The sequence below is a fragment of the Podarcis gaigeae genome (genome assembly GCF_964106915.1).
Source record: "Podarcis gaigeae genome assembly, chromosome: 17".
NCBI lineage: Eukaryota > Metazoa > Chordata > Lepidosauria > Squamata > Lacertidae > Podarcis > Podarcis gaigeae.
The window spans coordinates 35,016,799-35,042,053 of NC_139694.1; the positions used below are offsets into that span (position 1 = coordinate 35,016,799).

The 25,255-nt window shown below is 48.8% G+C and overlaps 1 protein-coding gene across 2 annotated transcripts; it reads left to right on the forward strand.

The window, feature by feature from the left end:
* Positions 1 to 11,054: 11,054 nt before the first annotated feature.
* On the forward strand, positions 11,055 to 24,138 carry LOC310834876 (uncharacterized protein). Of its 2 annotated transcripts, none has more exons than XM_083719360.1 (2): positions 11,055 to 11,364; positions 21,744 to 24,138. In XM_083719360.1, exon 2 carries the CDS (start codon positions 22,239 to 22,241, stop codon positions 23,595 to 23,597), a length of 1,359 nt encoding a protein of 452 aa, XP_083575486.1. In that variant the 5' UTR covers positions 11,055 to 11,364; positions 21,744 to 22,238; the 3' UTR covers positions 23,598 to 24,138. The 2 variants fall into 2 exon arrangements, with proteins under 2 accessions (XP_083575486.1, XP_083575487.1); XM_083719361.1 differs by lacking the exon at positions 11,055 to 11,364 and adding an exon at positions 14,675 to 14,797.
* The last annotated feature ends 1,117 nt before the right edge of the window (positions 24,139 to 25,255 follow it).

Consider the following 25,255-nt stretch of genomic DNA (forward strand, 5'->3'; position numbering starts at 1 on the left):
GTAGTGGCCCGAGACCTCGCAAGCTTCTTCTACTTCATCTTCATCATCATCATCAGTTTCATTTCTATACCATTTTAAAGGGGGGGGGGAAATCTCAAAGCGGTTTACAACCTAAATTAAAACATCAAATAGAACAATGCAGAATAAAACATTACAGGGGTGGGAATGAAAATTATACATACAAAGCAACACAATTAACAGGAAATTCAAATATTATCCTAAAGATTTCGACATAAAACATTAGCAAAGGAGGTCAACCGCAGAATACAGTGGTACCTCAGGTTACAGACACTTCAGGTTACAGACTCCGCTAACCCAGAAATAGTACCTCGGGTTAAGAACTTTGCTTCAGGATGAGAACAGAAATTGCGGCGGCAGCGGGAGGCCCCATTAGCTAAAGTGGTACCTCAGGTTAAGAACAGTTTCAGGTTAAGAACGGACCTCCAGACCAAGTTAAGTTCTTAACCCAAGGTACCACTGTACACATTTAGCAGAGCAAAGTTACCGTACTTTCCCCCACCCCGTGTATAACACACCCACTATTTTGGGGGACTCCAGTTTAAGAAAATGGGCCAGAGTTGTGGAGCTTTTTTGGGGGGAGTTTGGCCCAAAGTTGTTGAGCTTTTTGTGGAGGGGACTGAATGCAGTAAATCACTAACCCGGCGGTTACAATTACATGCACCGCTTGCTGGACTCTATTAAAGTTGATTACTTTAGTCAGAGAAAAGCAAAAATCAATATAACGGGTGACACCTGTTCACTTCTCCACCAATTCCTTTTTAAAATACACATTAATGTTCTGGTATATTGATATACTGTTGCCTCCCAAAGTAGGAAAGCACATATTCAGGCATAGAATTGGCTCCAGTTCTAAAACAGGGGTTAGGAACAGGATCTGACCAGCACACCTCCCAGCACTCATCAGATGAAAATAGAGACATTTCTCACTCCCGCACAACTTACCACGCTCGACCCGGTATTTTTTGTTCCCACCCAGCACTCCTGCAGAGCATCTCCTATCGGAAGGAGGGCAAAAGCCCCCACGGCTACACCTCCTCCACCATCCTGAGAAAATCCCTTAATCCCGATTTGATTTGATTTTTGCTAGAGTTGGAAAAAGAAAAACACACACCAAGAATTTGTTTGTTTTAATCAAGATTCCTTGGGCTCCACTCCCCCTTTCTTCATGCCCAGTGCGACTCTGTCCTTCGTCTATGCAGTTGTACCTCGGCTCCTGAACGCCTTGAGAGTCAAGTTACCAGATTTGATTTTATTTTTCAAAAAATTTTATTGGTTTTCACAACATTATAAACAAGCAAACACATAAACAATCATAAATCATAGCCTTATTAAAAATTACACTTATTAACGTTATTAAGTGACTTCCTCGCTTCCCCTTGGTTGAATTTCATTGCATGTCCTTTTAACGGTTTTCCAAATCGTAGTTCTTAAAATAATTTAACTTAGACATTAACATCCTTAGATCTTCACATTATGAAATTAAACATATTAAGGTTTTTTTCAATGAATCCGGGGACACTTTTCAACTTCAGTAGGAATGATAGGATTTTGTCAGGGGGCAGATTTGTAAATCGGGAACTGTCCCCAGGAAATGGGGACGTCTGGTAACCTTAGTCAAACATTCTTGTTCCCAAACGATCAAAAACCAGAAGTGAGTGTTCCAGTTTTCGAACGTTCCTTTGGAAGCCGAATGTCTGACAGGGCTTCCACGGCTTCGGATTGGCTGCAGGAGCTTTGGTTTCCGAACGTTTTGGAAGTTGAATGGAAGGTACCACTGTACCTCAGAGAAAGTGTGTCACACGGGCTCAGTGGCTGCAGCCTCTCTCCCTCCTCACCTGCTCTCCAGCAGCCGCTACGAGCTGCCCAAGAGATGAGACTGGCAGTGGCAGACATGGGGTGTTTCCTTGCAGTCGCCACTGCTACCACTGCCATCGCTTGGGGCAAGCGCTGGCTAATGAGCCACCCTGAGCTCAGAGCAGGCGGCCTTGGCAGGGGAAATAGGGACATTCTGGGATCAAATCAGAAGCCGAGACAGTTTCATAATTCCGGGACTGTCCCTGGAAAATCGAGATACTTAAAGAGTCTGGACCAGTGGGCCGGAGTCCGAGTCCTGCACCCTCACTGGGCCCCCTGACAGGAGGGCAGAACCTCCCACCTGCCGATCATCTGCTGTCTAATGACACAAAAACCCTACCTTATAAGTGAGGTTGAAGCCATGCCCACAGAGGAACCCCCCCTTTAGAATTATGAGTTGTTTGCTTGACTCTCTGCCCCGAATCCATAGTTGACCTGATCCAGTGAAGCAAAATGGATCCCATGGACACATTTCTTACAGTTGCCCAAGTCTGTGTGCATCTAACCCCAGTCAGAAAATTTGTGATATCATGGATTATCTGTTCAGGAGGAGTAGCAGAGATCCAGCTTTGGAAACACATTGCTTGCTTGTTCCCTCCACACACCCAGTTTCTAGTTGCTCAGACCAGCAAGCAAGCTGGAAGTCTGTATATGGATCACGGTTAAAGATCTGTCTTGTGGTACTGTTATGTACTGAGTTGAATAGGATCCAAACTGCAGCAGTCTGATTGGTCCTAGAACAATAGGATCCAAAATGCAGCAGTCTGATTGGTCCTAGAACAATAGGATTCAGAATGCAGCAGTCTGATTGGTCCTAGAACAATGCAGCAGTATGAATTAGCCAATCACGTGCAGCCCATTGTGTTAAATAATGTATATAAAGCAGATACTTTGAGGGGACTTCCATTCCTCCTCACCACTATGAGCTGAATAAAGAGCATGAAATCACTTTGCGACTCTGAGTATATTTCAGGTACCCTGTTGCTGTGAAGAGATCCTTGGGGTCATCACTCTGCAGGTCTCTTCGTTGAGCAGATCTGGGAGGTTGTGCGCAGGCTAAATATTCACCTGAAATCCCACAGGTCACATATTCAAGGCCCACCACCTGTAGGCTTCAGCCCTGATGCATGCAGGGAAACTCCAATGTATTACCCATTAGTGCCAGAGAAGTGGAGTTAGTTATTTGGCAACGTTAGTGTCAGAGAAGGGGTCAGAGAATAGGAACGCCCAACCCTATCAACAAAGAATTAGGGAGGAAGCCCCACTGTGCAAGCATAGGCTTTATTTATCACTGTCTGCTATTCTGAAAAATAGAAAAGTCAGGTACAACAGCAGACAAACCTGCAACTTTCCTTCATGATGGATTGCAGTGCTGGCAAATCCTTTAGGCACCAGAAGCTGGAGCCTTGCTGGACCCACACCCAAGCCTTCTAAGGAGGGCACATGATCCTCTTCCATTTGCCAAGTACGAGGCAAAATGAAAGGTGCACAGAGAAAATTGGCATCTACTGCAACAGAAGCTGCTAAAAGACCACTTTAGGGATTCTGGGTGGGGAAACCGGCCTGAGACTCCCTTTACCAAACTAGTTGCTGACTAGTTTACAGAAAGGGTGCTGCCATGAGAATTTCCAGCAGAGGGCACAGGAGTCAGCAAACATTGACTGCTTCACAGATCTTTTCTTTATAAGGTTGGGAAATGTGGCAGTTCCTGGTTCTGTAAGATCAGAAGCCTGCAGCCCAATATTTGCCTGTTTGTTTCAAACCTGTATGTGAAGCTCAAGCCCCACCTTTTGCAGGAAGCCCCTTTGACACACAACCCGCTCATTCCCATGCCCTTCTGTAACACAGCCTGTAACGAGGCACTTTGCAAATAAAACAACGGCATATAGCTTCGCTGCTTTACCCCTCCCCCCCGCTTCCCCTGTGGAAAATTTACGTATTTTTCGCTCTATAACACGCACACGACCATAACACGCACGTAGTTTTTAGAGGAGGAAAACAAGAAAAAAAATATTCTAAACGAAACAGTGGATGTATGATTTTTTGTGGTTCATGCTGTGGCCACAGACATGTGATCTGACAGTGAGTTTGGAGTAGCCCAATGCAAAAATCCTGAGGATCCATGTGGATCCATGCTTTGTAACCACGTTTTTGCACCACTGTGGCCCCAGGCAACAGTGGGTGCGTGGTTTTTTTGGTGCAAGATGTAGCCATGGACATGCTATGTGATCTGATGGTGAATTTGGGGTGACCCAATGCAAAAATCCTGAGGATCCATGTGGACCCGTGTTTTGTAACCACGTTTTAAGTGGGGAGGGAAGGAAAAGCACTCAAGGGACAAGGAGCACGCATGGGGTGGGTGGAGAAGGATGCTGCTAATAATGAAGAAGAGGGGTATAAGGGGAGAAGAAGCGCGTGTGGGGTGGGTGGAGAAGGATGCTGCTAATAATGCAGGCGAGGGGTTTAAGGGGAGAAGGCTCCTCTCCTCTCCCACTTTGCTCCTTTAAAGCAAGCAGGGGTTGGACTAAATGACCCTTGTGGTCCCAACTAAGATTCTATGATTTGTGGTTTGCTAGCCTGCAGTATGTAATAGCTGAAGAGTGATGGCGGATAGGGAAACTTCATTACAAGATACCCCACAAACCCCTATTTGTTTCCCCAAATTACTAGTGGCAAGGGGGGCCTTTGCAGGTGTCAAGTGGGGTTGGGGTGTGTGTGTGCAAGGGCACTGTGCTGCCCATGAGCGCTTTGTTTGGGATCCCAAATCTGGGATGTTCCTCTCTTCCTTGAATTTTCAGCTTCCATTTAAAGAGAAAGGAAGTGCTGGAAGTGCGAGGAGGCAGAGGGTACATTGATACATTTATGGTGGGGTTGCGGAAAAGTTAAAAAATTCATGAGGAAATAAAAAAGATGCTCAGAATTAATTTAGAGGAAAAACCAGAGGCATATTTCTTGAGTATAATAGGTAAAGATAGGAAATTATTATTCTTATACGCGACAGCCGCAGCAAGGCTACTCCTTGCACAAAACTGGAAAGGGAAATATATACCCACAAAGGATGACTGGATAAATAAACTAACTGAATTTATAGAATGGGCAAGAGTAACTGCAGTAATAAGGTACCAATCAAACCAGAAAATAAAAATACAGTGGAAATGGTTTGAGGATTATATGTCCAAGTACTGCTCAGAAACTAACATGTTGATGTGTTTGGATTAATGTTTGTAAAGCTGGTTAAAAAAATAAAAAATAGTAAGTTAAAAGAGTTAAGAAATATAAATTTAGATAAAAATTGCAATGTGAAATATTATAATATATAGGAGGGTGGGAGACGGTGGAGGGAAGTCACAAGGGTGTTTTAATGTCTGTAATTTAGGGTGGTAGGGTAATATGGATTTTGTTTCGTGTCTATGTGTTTGTAAATAAAAAAAGAAAGAAAACAAATTATTCAGCCTATTTACTAACAAAATTATACAGACGAAATGAGCAAGCAGTGTTCTGCTCAGCTGATCAGTCAGAAGTCAAGCCTTCCTCGGCCCTCAGAGCTCTTTCCTGCCACTGAATACAAAGGCATTAGTCTGATTGACAAGCAAGGAAGGGACTTCCTGTTTCATTTTCCTCCAGGGCCTGATCCATTATTTAGGCAGGCTGTGACGGCAGATTGGAAGGTGCCAAAAAGAAGCCAGTGATCAAATATTTCATTCATGATTGCATTTTCGCACCATGTGAGCCACCGTTTGGATTTTCTAGCTCAGGCACCCAAACCTATTGGTCTGCCATTTCCTTGTGCTGACCAATGAAGAAAAGAGTACCATATCTTCATTTCCCTTCTATTTCTTTGAAAATTATAGCAGCCATTTTGCTCTAATTGGCTAGGGTGGCATTTGTTTTCCTGCTTGTAGGGATGGGCACTAATCTCCCTGGCAGGGCTCACTGCATTTATTTTTCCAGCTACAAAAGTGCCTGGTGGACATTTTATGATTGAGCACGATTTCACGGGTGCTTTATTTAAAACGAACCTTTGTTTACAGTATTTAATACATTTAAAGCTGCCACCCTACACATACCTACCTGCATGTAAATCCCATCGAGCTCAATGAAAATTACTTCTGAGTAATCAAGCAGAAGCGCAGGGCTGTTTTACATATAACTTTATACAGTGGAACGGTTTTTGAACATTCAAAAACCGAAGCATGCATTTCCAGAAGCATTTACATACGGAAAACTCAATATGGAAGCCGCGTGGCACGTTTGGCTTCTGAAAGGTGTTTGAAAACTGAAGCAATTACTTCCGGGTTTTCAGCTTTTGAAAACCAAAGCAGTTACTTCCAGGTTTTTGGTGTTCGAAAACCAAAACGTTTGACTTCCGAGATGTTCAAAAACTGAGGTACCACTGTACACATTAGCCTACTAGTATTTAGGGTTTTGCTGGTTTGCTGGTATACATCACTTCCATTCTGGCTCCTTCTTTATTTTTATATTAAATTTATGTTTAAATTTATTTATAAATAATAATAATTATTATTATTACTAAATTTAAAATAAAATAGAGTTATGTAATGGATGGATATGGATGCACTGGGAATTATTCTTGCTGGTGCTCACCCATTCCCCCACCCAGCAAATAAAAGAGCTACATGAGCACTCCTTTGATTCAGAGGCACAAGAAAATAGCACTCTGCTAATAATACTTTTAGGGACGCAGGTGGCGCTGTGGGTTAAAGCCTCAGCGCCTAGGACTTGCCGATCGAAAGGTCGGCGGTTCGAATCCCTGCGGTGGGGTGCGCTCCTGCTGCTCGGTCCCAGCGCCTGCCAACCTAGCAGTTCGAAAGCGCCTCCGGGTGCAAGTAGATAAATAGGGACCGCTTACCAGCGGGAAGGTAAACGGCGTTTCCGTGTGCGGCTCTGGCTCGCCAGAGCAGCGATGTCACGCTGGCCACGTGATCCGGAAGTGTCTCCGGACAGCGCTGGCCCCTGGCCTCTTGAGTGAGATGGGCGCACAACCCCAGAGTCTGTCAAGACTGGCCTGTACGGGCAGGGGTACCTTTACCTTTTACCTTTAATAATACTTTTAAAAGACTTTTTATGTCACCAAATGTCAGTGTGCCTTGTGTTAATGATGCTGCAATCACTATATGATACATGCCATTTAAAATGTGGTGGGTTATTTGGGAGGAGGGTATTGTTTTTATTTTGATGATGTATTTTGTAGTTTTCTATTTTGATTTTATTCTGTGAACTGCCCTGAGACCTCCGGATATAGGGCAGTATATAAATTCAATTAATCATCATCATCACCATGGGTAGGCAAACTAAGGCCCGGGGGCCAGATCCGGCCCAATCGCCTTCTAAATCTGGCCCACGGACCGTCAGGTAATCAGCATGTTTTTACATGAGTAGAATGTGTGCTTTTATTTAAAATGCATCTTTGGGTTATTTGTGGGGCATAGGAATTCATTCATTCCCCCCCCCCCAAATATAGTCCCCACAAGGTCTGAGGGACAGTGAACCGGCCCCCTGCTGAAAAAGTTTGCTGACCCTTGTCTTCCTCCTCACCCAACCATATTCCACACAGCAGATCCACTAGTTGGGCAGTTGGGTGACCGAAATATTGTAGTTATCTTGGGTAAAGATGGCAGATGGCAACAAAAAAGGGCCCCTCCCGACTAGGGCTCTTCTTTGGGTGTATTCTGCAACTACTCACTGATGAGTAGTTGCCTTCTGCCTGCGCAACTGGGCTTCTTCCTCTCCCCTGAAATTGGTGTAAGAGGAGAAGAGGAGGGATTTTTCCATCTGGTAAGCTGCAGTGCTTGTCTGTCCTGTCCCCCCAACAGCCATTCAGAATCTGCATTGTCCCACCTGAAGGTGTTTCTCTCAATCATATAAAGTGTGGTGGAAAATGGCTTTTAAGATGAGCTATGAAACGTCACCACAACAAATGCCCTTGTAACTCTTCCCACTTTCTCTCTCTGGTTTTTGCGATTAAATAGGTCCAAGGTTAGGGACCAGTCTGAAATGATGGTCCAATGCAATAATGAATACTTCCTCAATTAGTAATTCAGGACTGATTTTTCACATCGAAACGGGAGAAATTCCAGCTTATAGAAGGAAAGGGGAAGGTGCAATGGTCAATGAATGAAAGGAGAAGTGCTGGGACTCACCTCTTCTTCCCGGGGTGAAGAAGTAATAACATTTAGTGAATTAATGGAGAGATACCAGGGTTCTCGTATTACTATGTTAGTCACTTTCCCTACAAGTTTTCCAACTATTTCACAGACATTATCTCTGAAATCTTTCACAACCACCATGGGAAGTATGACTGGTTAACCGCCACAGTGATTCCATGTTAAGAGTAGCAACCCAGTTCAGTGTTTGACAAAGAATGAAGAGGCCCAGATTCAAAACCAGTGTGTCTTAGTGGTTAGAGTGCTGGATTAGGACTGGCCCAGTCACAATCTCTCAGCCTAACCTCAAGTGTGCACATGCCCTCGCGTCTTGAGCGAAGGTTGGCTAAATATTGTTATCTAATAAAGCGCACGCTCAAGGAACTCCCATCTCTACCAAACTGTAGACATAGAGTTTCATGGACAATTCATATACGTGTGTGTGTTATTTGTGCATGCATGTGTACACATTTTCAGTGAGAACATTTCCAAAACTGTGGAGATCTCTTGTCCCCTGAGCAGGTAGAAGGCGCCCAGAGGAAGAGCGAGGACTCCTCCAGAGACACAGCCAACCTGAAGTTTATTCCCAGCATTTGAGGTGTAGCACAGCAGACATCAAACCTATGCTAACAATGGCAGGTGACGTTAGGGAGGAGCTCCTGCAGATGTAAATGAGAAATAGAGCTGTCATCAGAATACTGCTGACAACGTACTCCGAACCTCCGGATAACCGCACCCAGCGGTTTCATGTAAATGTTAAACAACGTGGGGGATAGGATTGAGCCCTGCAGAACCCCCCATTGAAGGTTCCATGGGACTGAAAAGCATTCCTCAAGCAACACCCCCTGGGAACAACCATCCAAGTAGGACGGGAACCACCACAAAGCGGTGCCACCCACCTCTAGTTCACGGTCGCTCCAGAAGGATAACATGGTGGATGGTATTGAAAGCTGCTAAGAGGTTGAGAAGAATTAACAGGGACATGTTTCCCATGTCTCTCTTGTTATGTACTGAGTTGAATAGGATCCAAAATGCAGCAGCCTGATTGGTCCTAGAACAATAGGATTCAGAACGCAGCAGTCTGATTGGTCCTAGAACAATGCAGCAGTATGATTGGTTGGCAGGAACCACCCAATCATGCTCCAGATAGAAGTGAATCCACAACCAGATTGGTTTACAGTAGAATTCCGGAATTAGCCAATCATGTGCAGCCCATTGTGTAAATAATGTATATAAAGCAGATACCTTGAGGGGACTTTCATTCATTCCTCCTCACCACTATGAGCGGAATAAAGAGCATGAAATCACTTTGTGACTCTGAGTATATTTCATCTCTCTTGACAGAGGTCATCATATCAGAGCAGTTTCTGTGCCAAAACCAGGCCTAAACCCCAATCGAAATGGATCCAGAAAATCAGTTTGAAATATACTCAGAGTCGAGAGTGAATTTCATGCTCTTTATTCAGCTCATAGTGGTGAGGAGGAATGAAAGTTTCCCCAAAATATCTGCTTTATATACATTACACAATGGGCTGCACGTGATTGGCTAATTCCGGGATTCTCCTGTAGGCCAATCAGATTGTGGATTCACTTCCATCTGGAGCTGGATTGGCTGGCTCCTGCAGACCAATCATACTGCTACATTGTTCTAGGACCAATCAGACTGCTGCATTTTGGATCCTATTCAACTCAGTACATAACACAGTTTCTCCCAAAAGCGCATGGATCTGGTCTGCAACCACTCACTCCAGAACCTTGCCCGGGAAAGGGAGATTAGTAACTGGCCGGTAGTTAAATTAGGTTTTCTGAATCCATGGATGGTTTCTTAAGGAGTGGTTTTACCATTGCTTCCTTCAACAGGCAGGGGTCACCCCCTCTTGTGAAGAGGCATTGATCAGCTCCCTGGCCCAACCAGGGGCTCCCTCCCTGCTGGTTTTTACCAGCCAAGAGGGGCAAGAGTCCAGGGTGCAAGCAGTTTCCCTGACTGATCTGAGCACCTTGTCCTCAAGCCTTACCAACTGAAACTTAGCCAACGCAACAGGACTAGACTGTGCTCTGGTCACCCCATGAGATTCATCTGCTATAACAGTACAGTCATACCTCGGGTTACAGGCGCTTCAGGTTGTGTTTTTTCAGGTTATGGACTGGTAACTTCCGGGTTTTGGCGGTCACGCATGCACAGAAGCACTGAATTGCAACCCACGTGTGTACAGACATGGCGCTGCGGGTTGCGAATGCTGCGGGTTGCAAACGTGCCTCCCGCATGGATCACATTTGCAACCCAAGCGTCCACTGTAGAGTCAAGGTCTTGGTGGATGCAAGCAATTTTATCCTCAAAATATTTTGCAAACAAATCACAGCGAACTACCGTCGGTTCTACCACCTGCTTTGGGTCAGCCTCTAAAAGGCCCCCAAAACCTGGAAAAGCTCTGCTGGACAACATAATGAGGATGCAATGGAGACAGCCAAGTATGCCTTCACTGGCACTGGCTAGGCTTGCTAATAAGCCCTTACCAGTGTTTGGTTGCATTCATTCGGATCTTTCCTCCATTTGTGAGGAAAGCCAGGATGGCAGAGGAGCTGGAGCACTGAACTCAGGGGACTCGGGTTCAAATCCCACGTGGTGTCCGATCTTAGGCCTAATCTACTCCTCGAGAGTTGTTGTCAGGATGAAATGGAAGAAGAGGATCATGCATACCTCCTTGTGCTGCTGAAAAATGGTAGAAAAATAAAATGAGTAAAGAAGGCGGCCCAAGGGCATACGCAGAGTGCACCTCTCTCTGCACCGAAGAATTACAGAGCTCTTCGCACACAAATAGGGATTCGTTCCCCCCCCCCAAAAAAACCCCAGAGCCAGGGCGGTTTTGCATGGGAAAATCCTCGGAGCAAGGCGGCCCTTTAGTCTTTCGCTTGCTCGCCGATGGGGCTGCACCCGCCTTCGGCCACCCGGCCGCGCATCTTCCGCGAGGGCCGCCCGCAGGCGGGCTTCGTCCGGCCCTTCCGCCCCCCGCCGCAGCGCCGGCGCCTCCCGCGTGGCTCTGCTCGTCGGGCTCCGGCCCAGCCTCTCTCTCTCGCTCGCTGGCTGCCCCCGCCCCGCTTCCCTTCCTCCCTGCCTTCCCTTCCCCCGTTTTGTTTTGTGCGGCGACTCCGGGAGCGTGACGGAGGAGGCGCTCAGAGCAGCGCTTATGCAACCGGCTGACCTACTAACACACATTCGCCGGGCGAAGGAAGGAGGGCGGCGGCGGCGCTGGGCGAGGAGGCAGGCGCTTGGCGGGGCGAGAGGAGCGCGACGGATCCCTGGACGCGGCCGCTTCTTCCCAAAGAGGTACCGGGGCTCGGGGCGCGTCTGCGATTGCGGGATCCGGGGCGCGGAGCTCCCGCCCCTCCCCCGGCCAGGGCGGCGGCGGCTCCTGGGTCTCTGCTCGCCGGGCAGAGAGAGAGAGAGAGAGAGAGAGAGAGAGAGAGAGAGTCGCGGCGGGTGCATGTGCGTGCGCGCTTTGTTTGTGGGAACGGTGTCTTGCGTGCAGCGAGCATGTGCAGCTTTGTTTTGGGGGCTGCGTTTTTGTGCGTATGTGCCCGGCAGCCCGCCCGCTCCCTGCTCAAAGCAAAGCAAAGCAAAAGCTCGCGGGGACGCACAATGCAGCCGGAGAAGTTCTCCTGCACAGCCATTCGCGTTCTTGGTGTGAAGTGGAGCCGCGCGCGGCGCGGGGAAGAACCGCTTGCGCGCAACTCCCCCGGCTGGACTGTGCGCACACGCGCGCCCCGGCTCGCGCGCGGAGCAACACTAGCAAGCCTGCGAGTGGGCCTTCTCTCCTGCCCAGCCTGACCTACTTTTTTGGGGGGGGGGGAGGGCGTGAGGGTTTTGTGTGTCTGTGCGATGCAGCCAAGAACCCTTTGACATGAAAGAAATGAGACTGGGGGAAGCTTGCTTTCGGGAGAAGATCGGTTTATCACCAGAGCCGGGAAGACGTCGTGGTGTGTTTTTGCTTGTTGCTGCTGTTCCAGTAAAATAATTTGGGCATTCTGATGCACACGGGTTAAACTTGCACGGGTTTGTTTGCAGCTGAGCTTCCCGCCTCAGAATATAGTGGAGTGCCTCTGAGCATGTGCAGGGTCGCTGTGCCACACTGTTGAGGAAGCATAGACCGATGCATGGCACCCGCGTGAAAGTGGGAGGGAAGAAGCTGGGTAAGGCGTGTCTAGCTGAAGAGAGTCACTTCCAAACAAGCTAGCGCGCTCTCGCTCTCTCTCTCTCCAAATGAAGTCCTCTACCTGACCACAGGAATGTGGGTAAGGAAGTGTGTAATCTGGCGACTGGTTAACGCAGCACAGTCAATTTCTCTCCCGAACCCCCCCTCCAGTATTTAAAATTGCCACTTGCACAACTCTATACCCACACAAACAAAACCTTGCACCCTCTGTTCTGCAGGGGTTGGGCAGAAAGAAGGTTGGTTGACCGATCCCCTGGCCAAATGATGGGACAGCGACTTGTCCTTACTTGTTACATAGATTATTGGCAAGAATAAGGAACTAGGTGATCTAGAAGTGCGCTCCTCATCTCCTAACACAGATCACTTATGGCTTAACTGCAAGGTGATATTGAGCACGCTCTCTTGCTTTCTAAACTTAAAAATACAAAAGTGGACTCCAGGGATTTTAGTTAAAGAGAGAAAACCACACAGGGCTGATTACCTCTTCGTTGTCATCTGTGTATACTCTGCTAAAATTAAATTTCTGCATCAAGGTAAATCTAGATTCTGCACTGGGGGAATTCTGCATCCTAGAGGATTGTTGAAAGTACATAACTCAAGTAAACCTCTAACATCCTGGACTAAATACTGTTCAAAAGGCAGCATATCAGCTTTTGAGTTACACAACATGTTGCTTAGTCTAGATGGTGATTTCCCTTCCTTTCAAAAAGAGGGAAGAATATGTTTCTGTTCATCTTCTCCACAAGTAGAAGTATTATTTCCTTTTAAAACACTTTCTTAACTATCCAGTCACAGGAAGAGTTGTGTGTAACTCAAAAGCTCACACGTTGCATTAGAAGCACTGATTGTGTAACGGACAGTATTTCTCTGATTGTGATCTTTGCTCTGCCAGGCTGAGAGGGTCAGCTGATCTTAAAGTACAGCAAATTACTATTAAGAATGCACTCGCAATCCTCTTCCCACACAAAGATAAACACACCGCCTGCAGAAGTGTGTTCATGTGCGTTCACAAGTACAAATGCATAAATATATTTAAGGGTTTGAGATGGGAGTTTGTGGATAGGAATACACAATCACCCTATTTACCCCATCTTAATTAATAGCTACCACCTAGATCCATGCTGTAGCTTATCACCCCCTCCTTTCCTTTAAAGCATGCACTGAAAGTTTATAAAAAGGCCATAGCCATCCTGATTTCATAGAAACACAGAATTATAGAGTTGGGAGGGACCCAGCAGATCAGCTAATTCAGTTCCCAGCAATGCAATAATTTTGAGCATGGCAATATTTGTGGTGTCCCTCCTCCAATGCGCTCAGGACACCCCCACCACAACCACCTTGCTGAGTGTGCATCTGGCCTGAGATCACTCTGTGAGTAGGATTTGACCGAGGTCTTGGCAACCTGCGTCTGCCACTATCCTGCTGAGGGCTCTGTAATCCAGGTCAAGTGAAACCTTGATCACATAACCTGGGTGGAGTTGGCTGGCTAGTTGGTAAGAAGCGCTCAGGGCTGCTGAGTGGAACCTTCAGGTCTCTGGGTGGAGTCACAGTGCAAACAGCATCCGTTGTGTACGTTCCATTTGCAGGATATACAGTGGTACCTCGGGTTACATACGCTTCAGCTTACAGACTCCGCTAACCCAGAAATAGTGCCTCGGGTTAAGAACTTTGCTTCAGGATGAGAACAGAAATTGTGCTCTGGCGACGCGGCGGCAGCGGGAGGCCCCATTAGCTAAAGTGGTGCTTCAGGTTAAGAATAGTTTCAGGTTAAGAACAGACCTTTGGAACGAATTAAGCACTTACCCTGAGGTACCACTGTAAATAGAAATCAAGGCCATTACGCTTCTTTTCTTGTGCTTTGAGGGATTGACAAAGGAATCGGAGAGGTGTTTGAGCAGTGAACAGACTTCTTCAGTCTCTTGTTTCTTGTTCTCCGACCACTAGTCACCACTCCCCTCCCAGAACTCAGACTCGGAGCAAAGCATTCCTGCTCCCATCCTCCTTTACCACACCCTGTGCTGCCCCCCCCCAGTGCCCTAAACATCAAGGCATTGGTTGGTTTCCAGAGCCAAACGCAATTACAGGCATCCTGAGTCATTTCAACAGCTATGCAAAACTTGTAACCCCAGTCGTGGCCAAGAGCTTAGGCTCCTGGGAGGAGATCAGTATGTTCCTTAGCAATGGAAACTCTGGACAAAGTCTAAGCAAGAGAGAGAGAGAGTGTACGTACGTGCTGTTGTGTAGCACGGAATGGCTTGCTTGCTGCCACATGCAAAGCCTCGCCCCAGAGTTGAGCAATCTTTGCTTTAGAAAGCCGTTCTGCACCCTTGAGGAGGCTCAGCAGGCCAAAAACTCTCGCATTCAGAGCAGCAAGGGGGAGGCGTCCGGAGGGAGGTGGGGATGGCAAAGTCAGTTGTGAAATTGGAGAGGTTGGTGGCCAGTCAGCCACAGAGCAGAGCTTGGCTCTGGAGGTTGCCCGTAGGAAGAGTTGCTGTTTCACTGGCCCTGCTTCTGTACGTCTAACAGCAGCTTGAGCTCCAGACACCAGTAAGTGATAAATCACCGCCTGGTGTGGACAGAGCTTTGCCTGCGAATGTTTACAGAGCAAAACTCATTTTAAAAAGCTCAGGAGCTTGTCCAGGCTGCCTTTCTCTTGCCCCCTGCTTATTGGGCAACCCACACCTTCTCCTGCACGGGCTGGAGCTGGTGGCAGTTGTGGCCCATCACTTCAGGAGAGCCCCAATTGGGCAAGGCCTGGTTGCTGCCGGGGCGACTTGTGTCTGACTCTGCGGCCATTTGCAGGGTGCACCTGCTGCTGAGTGAGCCACCTCTTGTGACAGTCTCTTCCCCTTTGGGGTTCCGCTGTAGGGAGCCTCAAAGCGTGTCTTGACCTACTTAGCCCTAACCACTACCTTTATTTGTTAATCATATTTGCATTGCACCTTTCAGAGGCCCAGAGTGATGTTTGTGTGGTGTGTGTGTGTGTCCTGTTTTAACTCACCATGATCTGATGAAGGCCACTCAACGCCTGGAGGGCAGTGTGAATCCATGCTCCCCAGGCCATGCTCAGTACTTGATCTGTCCGGTGTCTGGGGTGCAAATTAATCATGGCCTAGGAGTGCCACTAGGGTTGCCATACTTCCGGAATTTTCTGGACATAGCCAGTATTCAGCATCTGGGGGGCGAAAATCGCTGAAATGTCCATGAAAATCTGGACACATGGCAGCCCATGTCTCTTTTTTGTGGAGATCAACAACTTTGGCCAAAAAAAAGCTCAGCAAATTTTGTGCCCAGACTTTCTCTTTTATAAATATGGCAACCCTAGGGACAACCTTCTTCACAAGCTTACTCTTTAGCCTGTTTTTCCATCTGCTTTATTTCTATGTGTCAGGCTAGCTAATGGATCTGTGGGTTAAACCACAGAGCCTAGGACTTGCCGATCAGAAGGTCGGCGGTTCGAATCCCCGCAATTGGGTGAGCTCCCGTTGCTCGGTCCCAGCTCCTGCCAACCTAGCAGTTTGAAAGCACGTCAAAGTGCAAGTAGATAAATAGGTACCGCTCCGGCGGGAAGGTAAACAGTGTTTCCATGTGTTGCTCTGGTTCGCCAGAAGCGGCTTAGTCATGCTGGCCACATGACCCGGAAGCTGTATGCCGGCTCCCTCGGCCAATAAAGCGAGATGAGCGCCGCAACCCCAGAGTTGGCCACGACTGGACCTAATGGTCAGGGGTCCCTTTACCTTTACCTAGCTAAGACCCCAGAGCTCTCCCTCCACCGGCCAAAAGTGAAACCCCTAGCTTGATCTTTTCCTGACCCCCCCTCCCTTGTTGATATTAAATAGTGAGGTTTTCTGCTTTACAACATAGTCATCTCCCCCATCCCCACTGCACCGTCCCTGCAGCCCCATATTGTGTGATTGCCGCCTTTGTCTCTGTGCGTTTAACACACTGCCAGATGGGCAAAACATCAACAGGTACATTTCCCCCTATCGCTGTATTTTAAGGTATGGCTGCTAAATTTCTGCTTGCCGTGCTGCTTACATAATGCCTCGGTGTGTGTGTGTGGAGTTGCAATCCTAGCGTGTGTGTTTAGAGATTTGATTATGCAGAATATTGCCTAGTGATGAGGAAGGGAAAGGGGAGGAGGAAGAAGAATTAGAGTGGCTCATCTCCAACCCGGAGAGGAACAGAACATTCCTGCTTGGAAAGTAGACACTGTCATGTAATGTTACATCATTAAGCGGTTGTGGAAAGCCCTGCAGGGAGGGAGCAGAGAGGAGGGGATCTCATTTTGGAAGCTGCTAGTCATAGGGCTAAGCAAAGGGAAGAACCTGCAGAGCAAACAATATCAGTCACCTAAGGAAGAAGACTTGGGAAGGGTTATCTGCCACGGGCAGTCCAAAGTTACTCTGGAAATCTATGACTGAAGACAAGAATGGGGAATGTTGCTCCTGCCCCGGCTTGTCCTGTTTTATGGAGATGAAGTAGGAAAACCTAAGCTGCTGAATTTGTGTTGTGTTGTGCTGCTCTTAAAGGCAGGGCGGTGAGGAAGTCGGTGGCTGACACAGCAGCTGTCAGAGCAGCTTCCCATTCCCTCTGCTTACAATTCCCCCTCTTCGTATCTGCTAACCGAGGATAAGCTTCACGGTGGAAGATGAAGGGCAGATAATTGCTCCTGAACCAGCCTTCTCAGGAAGGCATAAAGTGGTGGCAAAAGGCCATTAAGTAATTAATTCTAGGCCTTAATTGACATGAACAACGAGTAAATCACCGGGCCCGGATGGCATTCATCTGAGAGTTCCCCAGGAACCCAGATATGAAATTGCTGGTTTACCACCAAAAATAGGTAACTTGTCCATAATATCAGCCTCCACGTTTTAGGATTGGAAAGAGACCAATGCAATACCATTTTGTTTTACAAAAGGGATGGGGGTTCTGGGAAACTGCAGGCTGGCTAGTTTAACATGTGTTCCAGGAAACTTGTGAAAAACTAGGACTCGTCCAGGAAAGACAGTCAGACCGTCATATATTCTGAAAGGCCTCAGCTCCTGTGGATCACTAAGATTTGGCATCCCCTTCCCTTCAATTTGGCAATGTAACATTCTGTAAATCTTATCCACACTTTCCCTGAAATTGAATCCTGTACCACTGAATTTGGGAGGCTGCGTTCTAAGTGGTGTGCAAACTTGTTTACTTGTGTGTCTGCATTGTTTACTGCTCCTTCTCTTCACGTTGTGCGTTTTGTCATCTAGTAGAGGAGAAACAAGAGCTCTTTACTTCTGTTCTGATCCAGAATATTTTTCATTGCAAGCCCCCTCTTTCCCTCTGAGCTGGACCATCTCAGTTCCTTAAGGCTCAACCTCTTATCTGAAGGTTGCAACCTTTATTAAGCTGGAAACCATTTCTCTCTAGCCTCAGATACGTGTGACATGACTTTGGCTATTTGTGAGTGGCAAAGCACTCTGCCCATGCTCAGATGCACTTTCGAGTTAATTTGCTTGTTTGTTTCTGATCTTTTACTTTTTATCCGTGTCAAATGAATCTGCATTTAAAAGTTTTATTTGGTTTTACTCCAGAAGTATTCCAGCACATAAGTCAAGGGCTCTGGCTGTGTGTCCATCCTGGGATATGACCTCCTTTGCAGGCTGTAAGCCTCGCTGCCCCAGGGAGGTGACGCAGACTGGGAAGTAGGTCATGCCTCTGTTCATGCCACAGCTTGCTGCATCCTGGTTGCACACACCCAGCCCATCCTGCTGGCAGCTCCACGTGCCACCAAGACATGAGGCCGGAGCCCATAGGCGGGTCAGGGTGTGGGGTTTGGGTTGTTTAGCTGGAAAATTATTTTCTTGACTTGACCCAGAATGAGAAATAAATGCATGGGTCAAGGAAAGAGTTGAAGGAGAAGATGTGGCCCGGGAACAACTAGGGTGAAGAAAGTAGTGCAGGAAGCTCCACAGATTTCAGCGCAAAATAGAAATGTAGAGTTGGAATGGGACCCAAGGGTCATCTAGTCAAACCCCTGCAGGAATCCTTTTGCACAACGTGAGGTTCGAACCCATAACCCTGAGATTAAGAGTCTCATACTCTACCAGCTGCACATTAGCATTTGCATCCTTTCAGCTGGATAGTGTTTGTTTGTTTTTTTAAAGCATTTTTGCCCTGTTCTTTCAGCTGAAAAGGCCCCTAGAGTGACTTAACTACAATCAGTAGCAAGACAGCCCCTGGCCTCAGGTTTATATTCCAAAAGACATGGCACACAAGGAAAAAGGGATGGGGAGGGAGGAGGGGGAAAGCAAGCTCAGGCACCCAGGTACAGTTATTGCGCCAACCAGCTGGGATGAAAACAGGCAAAATAACATCTGAAAACCCTGGCTCCAAACTCCCATCATTTAAGCAAACACGTCCTAATTTATATAGTCACATAGGAAGCTACCTTATACAAAGTCAGACCGTTGTCTGCACTGTCTTGCAAAGGCCCTCCTGTGTTTCAGGCAGGGGTATAATAATAATAATAATAATAATAATAATAATAATAATAATAATAATAATAATAATAGAATTTATATACCACCCTATACCTGGAGGTCTCAGGGCGGTTCACCGAATCAAATCAAAATATAAAACCAAAAAATACATAATCAAAATAAAAACAACCACCTAATAACGCCCCCCCAAACCCCCACCACATTTTAATTGGCAGGTATATAGTGCCTGCAGTACCATTAGCAACAAGGCACACTGACACTCATTTGGTCCGCAGTTGGGGTGGTAAGATTTGGTGACGAGCTGCATAGCAGAGTTTCATATCTGATCGTCAAGGGATCTTGCGGCTTTGGATTGTGTCATATTTTCCATTTATTTTTGAAGGGAGGGGGAGAATAATAGAGATCTGCTTTTTTAAAAAAAAAAATACTCTTTTTAGCATAAATTGCTTTTATGAAATATGAAACACCCCCACTTAATGTTTCTCCCCCGCCCCCATGGTTTGGCCAGTGAATTCTAGTTCCTTCTAGTCTGTTCATATGAAACAAATAAAGCTTTTTCCTTAAAAGAAAAAGGGAAATGTTTACACAGCGCCCTGCCTAAGTGATGGTGCTCCCATTGCTTCCTCTATAAAAAATTATGCGTGTCAGAAAAAAAAGTTGTGCTTCATTAAAAAAGCCCAGTAAAGGTAAAGGTAAAGGTACCCCTGCCCGTACGGGCCAGTCTTGACAGACTCTGGGGTTGTGCGCCCATCTCACTCAAGAGGCCAGGGGCCAGCGCTGTCCGGAGACACTTCCGGGTCACGTGGCCAGCGTGACATCGCTGCTCTGGCGAGCCAGAGCCGCACACGGAAACGCCGTTTACCTTCCCGCTGGTAAGCGGTCCCTATTTATCTACTTGCACCCGGAGGTGCTTTCGAACTGCTAGGTTGGCAGGCGCTGGGACCGAGCAACGGGAGCGCACCCCGCCGCAGAGATTCGAACCGCCGACCTTTCGATCGGCAAGTCCTAGGCGCTGAGGCTTTAACCCACAGCACCACCTGCGTCCCACAAAAAAGCCCAGAGCAGCAGCCAAATGAGCAAACCATGTCTGGGGTGTGTGTCCTGGTGGGATATTCTCCCCAGCCCCAGCTGTGGGCAAATGGCACAGCAACATGCCAGTCACATTGAAGGCTGCCCTGGACAATGCCCTAGTTGTTTGCAGCCTCCTCCTGCTGCAGCTCCACGCAATATCTCCCCCTGCCTCCCTGCCTCTATTGTTTCTTTGTGCAGAAACAGTTTCTAGGCTAGTAGGTTGTTGGCGCTGTGCCTGCACTCTCTTTCTGGAGCTGTTGTGCAATCCATAATCATCAGACCTGTTTTGACTGCTTGGCTTGATAAATATTCAGTGTTTACTGACCTATATTCCTGCTGCTTGTGCCTGATGCGCGTAGATCACATGCAAAGGGAAAGAGGGGGGGGGAGAGCGCCACCGCCATGGGGGAGCGTGCCACTACGTACACATGGCCCTGGCTTTCTCAGGGGAGGGGAGCTGGAGCATTCCTCCGTATGTGTCATGGTGTCCAGGAGGAGTGGCAACATCGCTTTTCCTTATACAACCTCCTTTGCCTGGTGGCCTGATTCCTCAGTAGTCAGAACGGGACCAGGCAAATGCTTACCTCGGATCCAGTGGCGTAGCATGGGGGGTGTAGGGGGGGCCGGCCGCACCGGGCGCAACATCTGGGGGTTAGGGTTAGGGGGCTCAAATCCACGGGTTAGGGGGCAAAAATTACTTGCCTTGCCCCGGGTGCTGACAACCCACGCTACGCCACTGCTCGGATCCATAGGTTTCGCAGATCGTCTTCCCAACCTGGCACCGTTCATCACACACACAAACACTGTAAGCCCTACAGCCAGAGCATGGATGAGGTTGTGTGTGTGAGAGAGAAATGGGATTAGTTTTCCTGTGAGAGGGGAAAGAGAAAGCTCTTCTCAAGCTTTGCGAAATAACAGGCAGCTGTGCATGGACATGTTTGGGGACGGCACTGGAGTAAATGGAATACATCCCCTAGTTGTTGTTGTTTAGTCTTGTCCGACTCTTCGTGACCCCCTGGACCAGAGCACGCCAGGCACTCCTGTCTTCCACTGCCTCCCGCAGTTTGGTCAAACTCATATTGGTAGCTTCGAGAACACTGTCCAACCATCTCGTCCTCTGTCGTCCCCTTCTCCTTGTGCCCTCCATCTTTCCCAGCATCAGGGTCTTTTCCAGGGAGTCTTCTCTTCTCATGAGGTGGCCAATGTCTTGGAGCCTCAGCTTCAGGATCTGTCCTTCCAGTGAGCACTCAGGGCTGATTTCCTTCAGAATGGAGAGGTTTGAGCTTCTTGCAGTCCATGGGACTCTCAAGAGTCTCCTCCAGCACCATAATTCAAAAGCATCAATTCTTTGGCGATCAGCTTTCTTTATGGTTCAGCTCTCACTTCCATACATCACTACTGGGAAAACCATAGCTTTAAATATACCCTAAATCCAGGTTGCAACCATTTCCTTGCTTTAAGGCCCCCCTCTGTGCTGCAAATAGTGTGCATTCAGCTCCCCTTCCTTAGCTTGGCGTGTGCCCTTTATATGTGTCACGTGCCCCTTCTATGTCCAGAAGTCGTTACAGTGTGCGGTGCTGCCGGGGCCCCATGTAGCAGAAGACTGGTTTTGGTCGCATGCTTCAAGTAGGTGGGGATATGGTACACAGTGTGCGTTGACCAGCAAGCAGAACTTGTGTATGTATATGCATGAAATCCTTTTTTGGGACGGGGTGTTTGGGGGCTCCCCAAAGGGAGTGACCCCCACGCAGGTGTGACCCCACCCACTGTGTGAAAGCACTCATATTTCTGGAGGGAACTGGAATGTGGGGTGTGGCCCTTGTCTGCCAGGGGCTGTGGCACTGCTGCCTGAACCTGCTGGATTATGTAAATGGAGCCTGAGGTGTGTGACAGCACTGGGCAGAGATGTAACACCCTCCTTTTGTGTCCTTCCTCCTTAGGCGTTTCACTCCCTTCTGGGCCTGACGCAGCGGTTGCCACTGATTCCTTCATTTCCCACTGCGCCTGCCAGCCAGTAACATCTCTGCTCCTGCCGTCGGCCGGTGTCTGGATTCAAAGCCACACAGGTCTTGCAGTGAACCATCTTCCGGATAGCAAAGAGTGACCAGAAAGTCTTCGATTGCCTGGGCCTCCAGCCGAAAGAATTCCTGCTTCTCTGGGTGTCCTGGAAGATGCTCTCCTTGTGCTGGACAGTTCCCTTTGCACCGGTGGGAACTCGGAGCCCGTTTGACTGTTGCAGCTGGAGGACAGCTCAAGGCTATATTGTAAGTAGCGCCTCTGGCAGTACAGTTTGACAACAGCGTTGGGCGTAGGGTTCGGCAAGAAGTGCCCTTTCCAGCTTCAGCAATTGGAGGGTAAACGTCAAAAAGGGCAGGGAGGCAACGAGCACCTGAACGTTTGTGCCGAGGGATCGCCAGACCTCCGCCAGCGACGCCATGGAGAGTCTCAACTCGCCCACGCTGTGTTCGGCAGGGAGCTTCCCTGGATTCCACCAGGACGGCATGATGCAGCGAGCCCGGGCGCTGAAGGGCAAGCCGAGTGCCAACTGCCGACGGAAGCGGGAATTTATCTCTGACGAGAAGAAGGACGCCAGCTACTGGGAAAAGCGCCGGAAGAACAACGAGGCCGCCAAGCGCTCGCGGGAGAAGCGGCGTTTCAACGACTTGGTCCTGGAGAACAGGGTGATGGCGCTGAATGAGGAGAACGTGCGGCTCAAGACAGAGCTCCTGCAGCTCAAGCTGCGCTTCGGCCTCATCAGCACGGCAGCCTTCATGGAGAAGAGCCAGCAGCTGAGCGCCGCCAGCACCAACGCCATGGCCCACTTCTACGAGAGCAGCGACGGCAGCATTTACTCTGGCAGCTCTTTGTCCCGGGCGCATCACTCGGAGGACTCCTCCGAGACGGAGCAGTCGAGTCGGGACAGCGGCAGTGTGTCCGCCGCCAAGTATTCGTCCCGGGGCTCCCTCTCGGACATGTCGGACGGCTCGTCTCGGGACAGCCCCATGCCGCAGACGCTGGGGGAGGCCCAGGCGGTCAGCCGAGCCTACGGCGAGGCTCCCCCGCAGCACCACCCGGAGCCCAAGACTCCGGTTCCTCGCGGGGTCATCCTCTTCAGCGCCAATGGCTTTACCGCAGTGGCAGCCCCCCAGCCTTTGCTTCCGGAGCGGGAGGAGCGGGCAGGAGGACGCGGTGCTGGCGAGGCCCCCAAAAGCCCCTGCATGGAGCAGGAAGGCCACAGCCAGCGGGAGGAGCTGCCCCCCCACCCAGGGTACTGCACAGAGCCCCCCAGCTACAGCACGCCCAGCGGTTATTTGGAGGGGGATCTGCCCCAAGTGGAGCACATGAGGAAGGCTCAGGAGCCCCAATCCCCCTTTGAGGGCTACAGCAGCGAGGAGAGCGGGGAAGAGCGCAGCTGGGGCGGTTCACCTGTTCCCTATCCGGGGCCGCTGGATGCCCACCCCGATGTCCGGACAGCAGCTCTCCCTCACAAGCTTCGCCTCAAGTGCAGGGCCCACAGTAGCGGCGTCCAAGAGTTGTTTCCTGGTCCCAGTGCTGTCCCGGCCGGCTGCTGTCAGGAAGCTCCTGTGGCACCGGACTGGGCCGGCGACCGGCCCGAGGAAATGTCGGCCTTGGTGCGGCAAGCGCTGCTCCTCAACGAGCCGCCGGCCACAGGGGGCGCCCTGGAGAGACTTTTGTGCCGCAGCTCCGGCGTCCACTCGGACAACTCAGTGCCCAAGGACCTTGTCAGTCGGTGGGAGGAAGGTTGCCATGACGACGGCCCTCGGGCCACTTGAAGGAGGCTGGGGTGTGGGTAAAAGATGGTGGGCTTTTGTTTTTGAAACTGGGGTTTTGTATACGAGAGAAATTCTGCACGGCAGGATCAGCCTTGGATTTGGGGAGCGGAAGCGGGCCTTCGTCCACTCAGACCCCAGGGCCACAGGATCGAGCAGAGGGGCAATCATGAGACACGAAGGGATCGTGACCCGGCTGGGGTCTTGAAAGGGGTCTGATAAGAAGGCAGGCTGTGGAGCTACTGAGACCTGGAAGTTGGTGGCCTTCCTGCTTGCATGGGCCAGGGATTCAGCACGTGGAGGGAACCTGTCTCTGAGCTCTGCTGGCTGTCCAGTCAGTCCCTGCAAGGATATTGCTACTTGAGCTGATTTTGGGGCATCTAATCCACCCTTCGCTGGTGCCGAGGCTCCTGGGTAGCTTCAGCTGGCACAGCTGGTGGTTTGCCAGGGACTGCATCATCTTCTGAGTCAGGAACTGCTTGGTTGGACATAAATATTTGTGATTTTTAAATACTAAAATAAATGTGCAGAAAATTTCAAGAAATGCTGAGGAATTGTTGAGTATTACTTGGGAGTGGAAACAGGTTAGCATAAAAGGGATGTACAACACTGGTGCTTTATCTTTCAACCAGGGCAGCCAAATGTTGTACAGGAAAGGACTCAAGTGTTTTGTTTGTTTACATATATTTGTATGGTGTGTCACCATCCAACATCCACCAGGTGCCTAAATCCATAGCAATTGTACAGTGCCCCCACCCTCCATTGAAGTAGTCAATTTGAACTGTCCATCCTAAAAGATGCATGTAAGAACAGCATAAGGCCGATAACTTATTCTTCATAAGCCTGACAGAGTAAGAAAGTCTTAACCTCGTTTCTCAAAATCCAGCAGGGAGTATGAATAGGCCAAAGCTTTCCCCTAGATTGCTGCTGCCAGAAAGGGCCCTTCTCTTCGGCTTGAGGTTGGCCCTTTCCAAAGATCCTGCTGTCCAAGGAAGTTAATAAGAGAATTGCCGTGACCCCAATCCATGTGGAATTGTGAAAGTCAGCATTTAACACAGAAACAGGTAGTCAGGGCAGTTATTTCAGCCCACGTGTTAGGAATCTTGTAGGTGCATCCAAGTTCAAAGCCTCATTTGGGAGGGCTTTGCACTGTGTGACTTCAATCATTTTGCCGCCTCTTGGAGGAACCAAAACCACACCTGGCTTTCTCCCTGCCAGTGAGTGTAGGACGGAGATGCTGAAAGCCAGGCCCTGTGAATGTTGCTCTCATCAGCCCCCACCAACACGGCCAGTGTGGTCAGGCATGAGGGGAGCTGCTAGAGGACCACAAGTTCCCTGTCCCTGCCCTCAAGGATGTTTAGGATTGCAGGTGGGTTATTTGAGAGGTTGAGGTGTGTCAAGGGTTGGGTCTGGCCTCTGCTTCAGGCTGCGTAAACCTGGCCTGGTGCCTGTAAGTTTCATACGGTTTGTTTCGTTTTCCTACCAGTGGTACAATAGGAGGAGGAGAACACATTTACCATTCTTTTTTGTAATGATGAGAAAAGAAAGTGTCTGCAGCTGGATACAAAACACTGCGTGTGGAGCTTAGGAAGAGTCTGGTGGGCTCAGACATGGGACCGTCACAAGTCAGTCTCCTCTTTCCCACAATAGCCAATGAAATG

Excerpts from the sequence above, each read along its gene's own strand:
- LOC310834876 (XM_083719360.1), top strand. The coding sequence starts at position 22,239 with ATGGAGAGTCTCAACTCGCCCACGCTGTGTTCGGCAGGGAGCTTCCCT.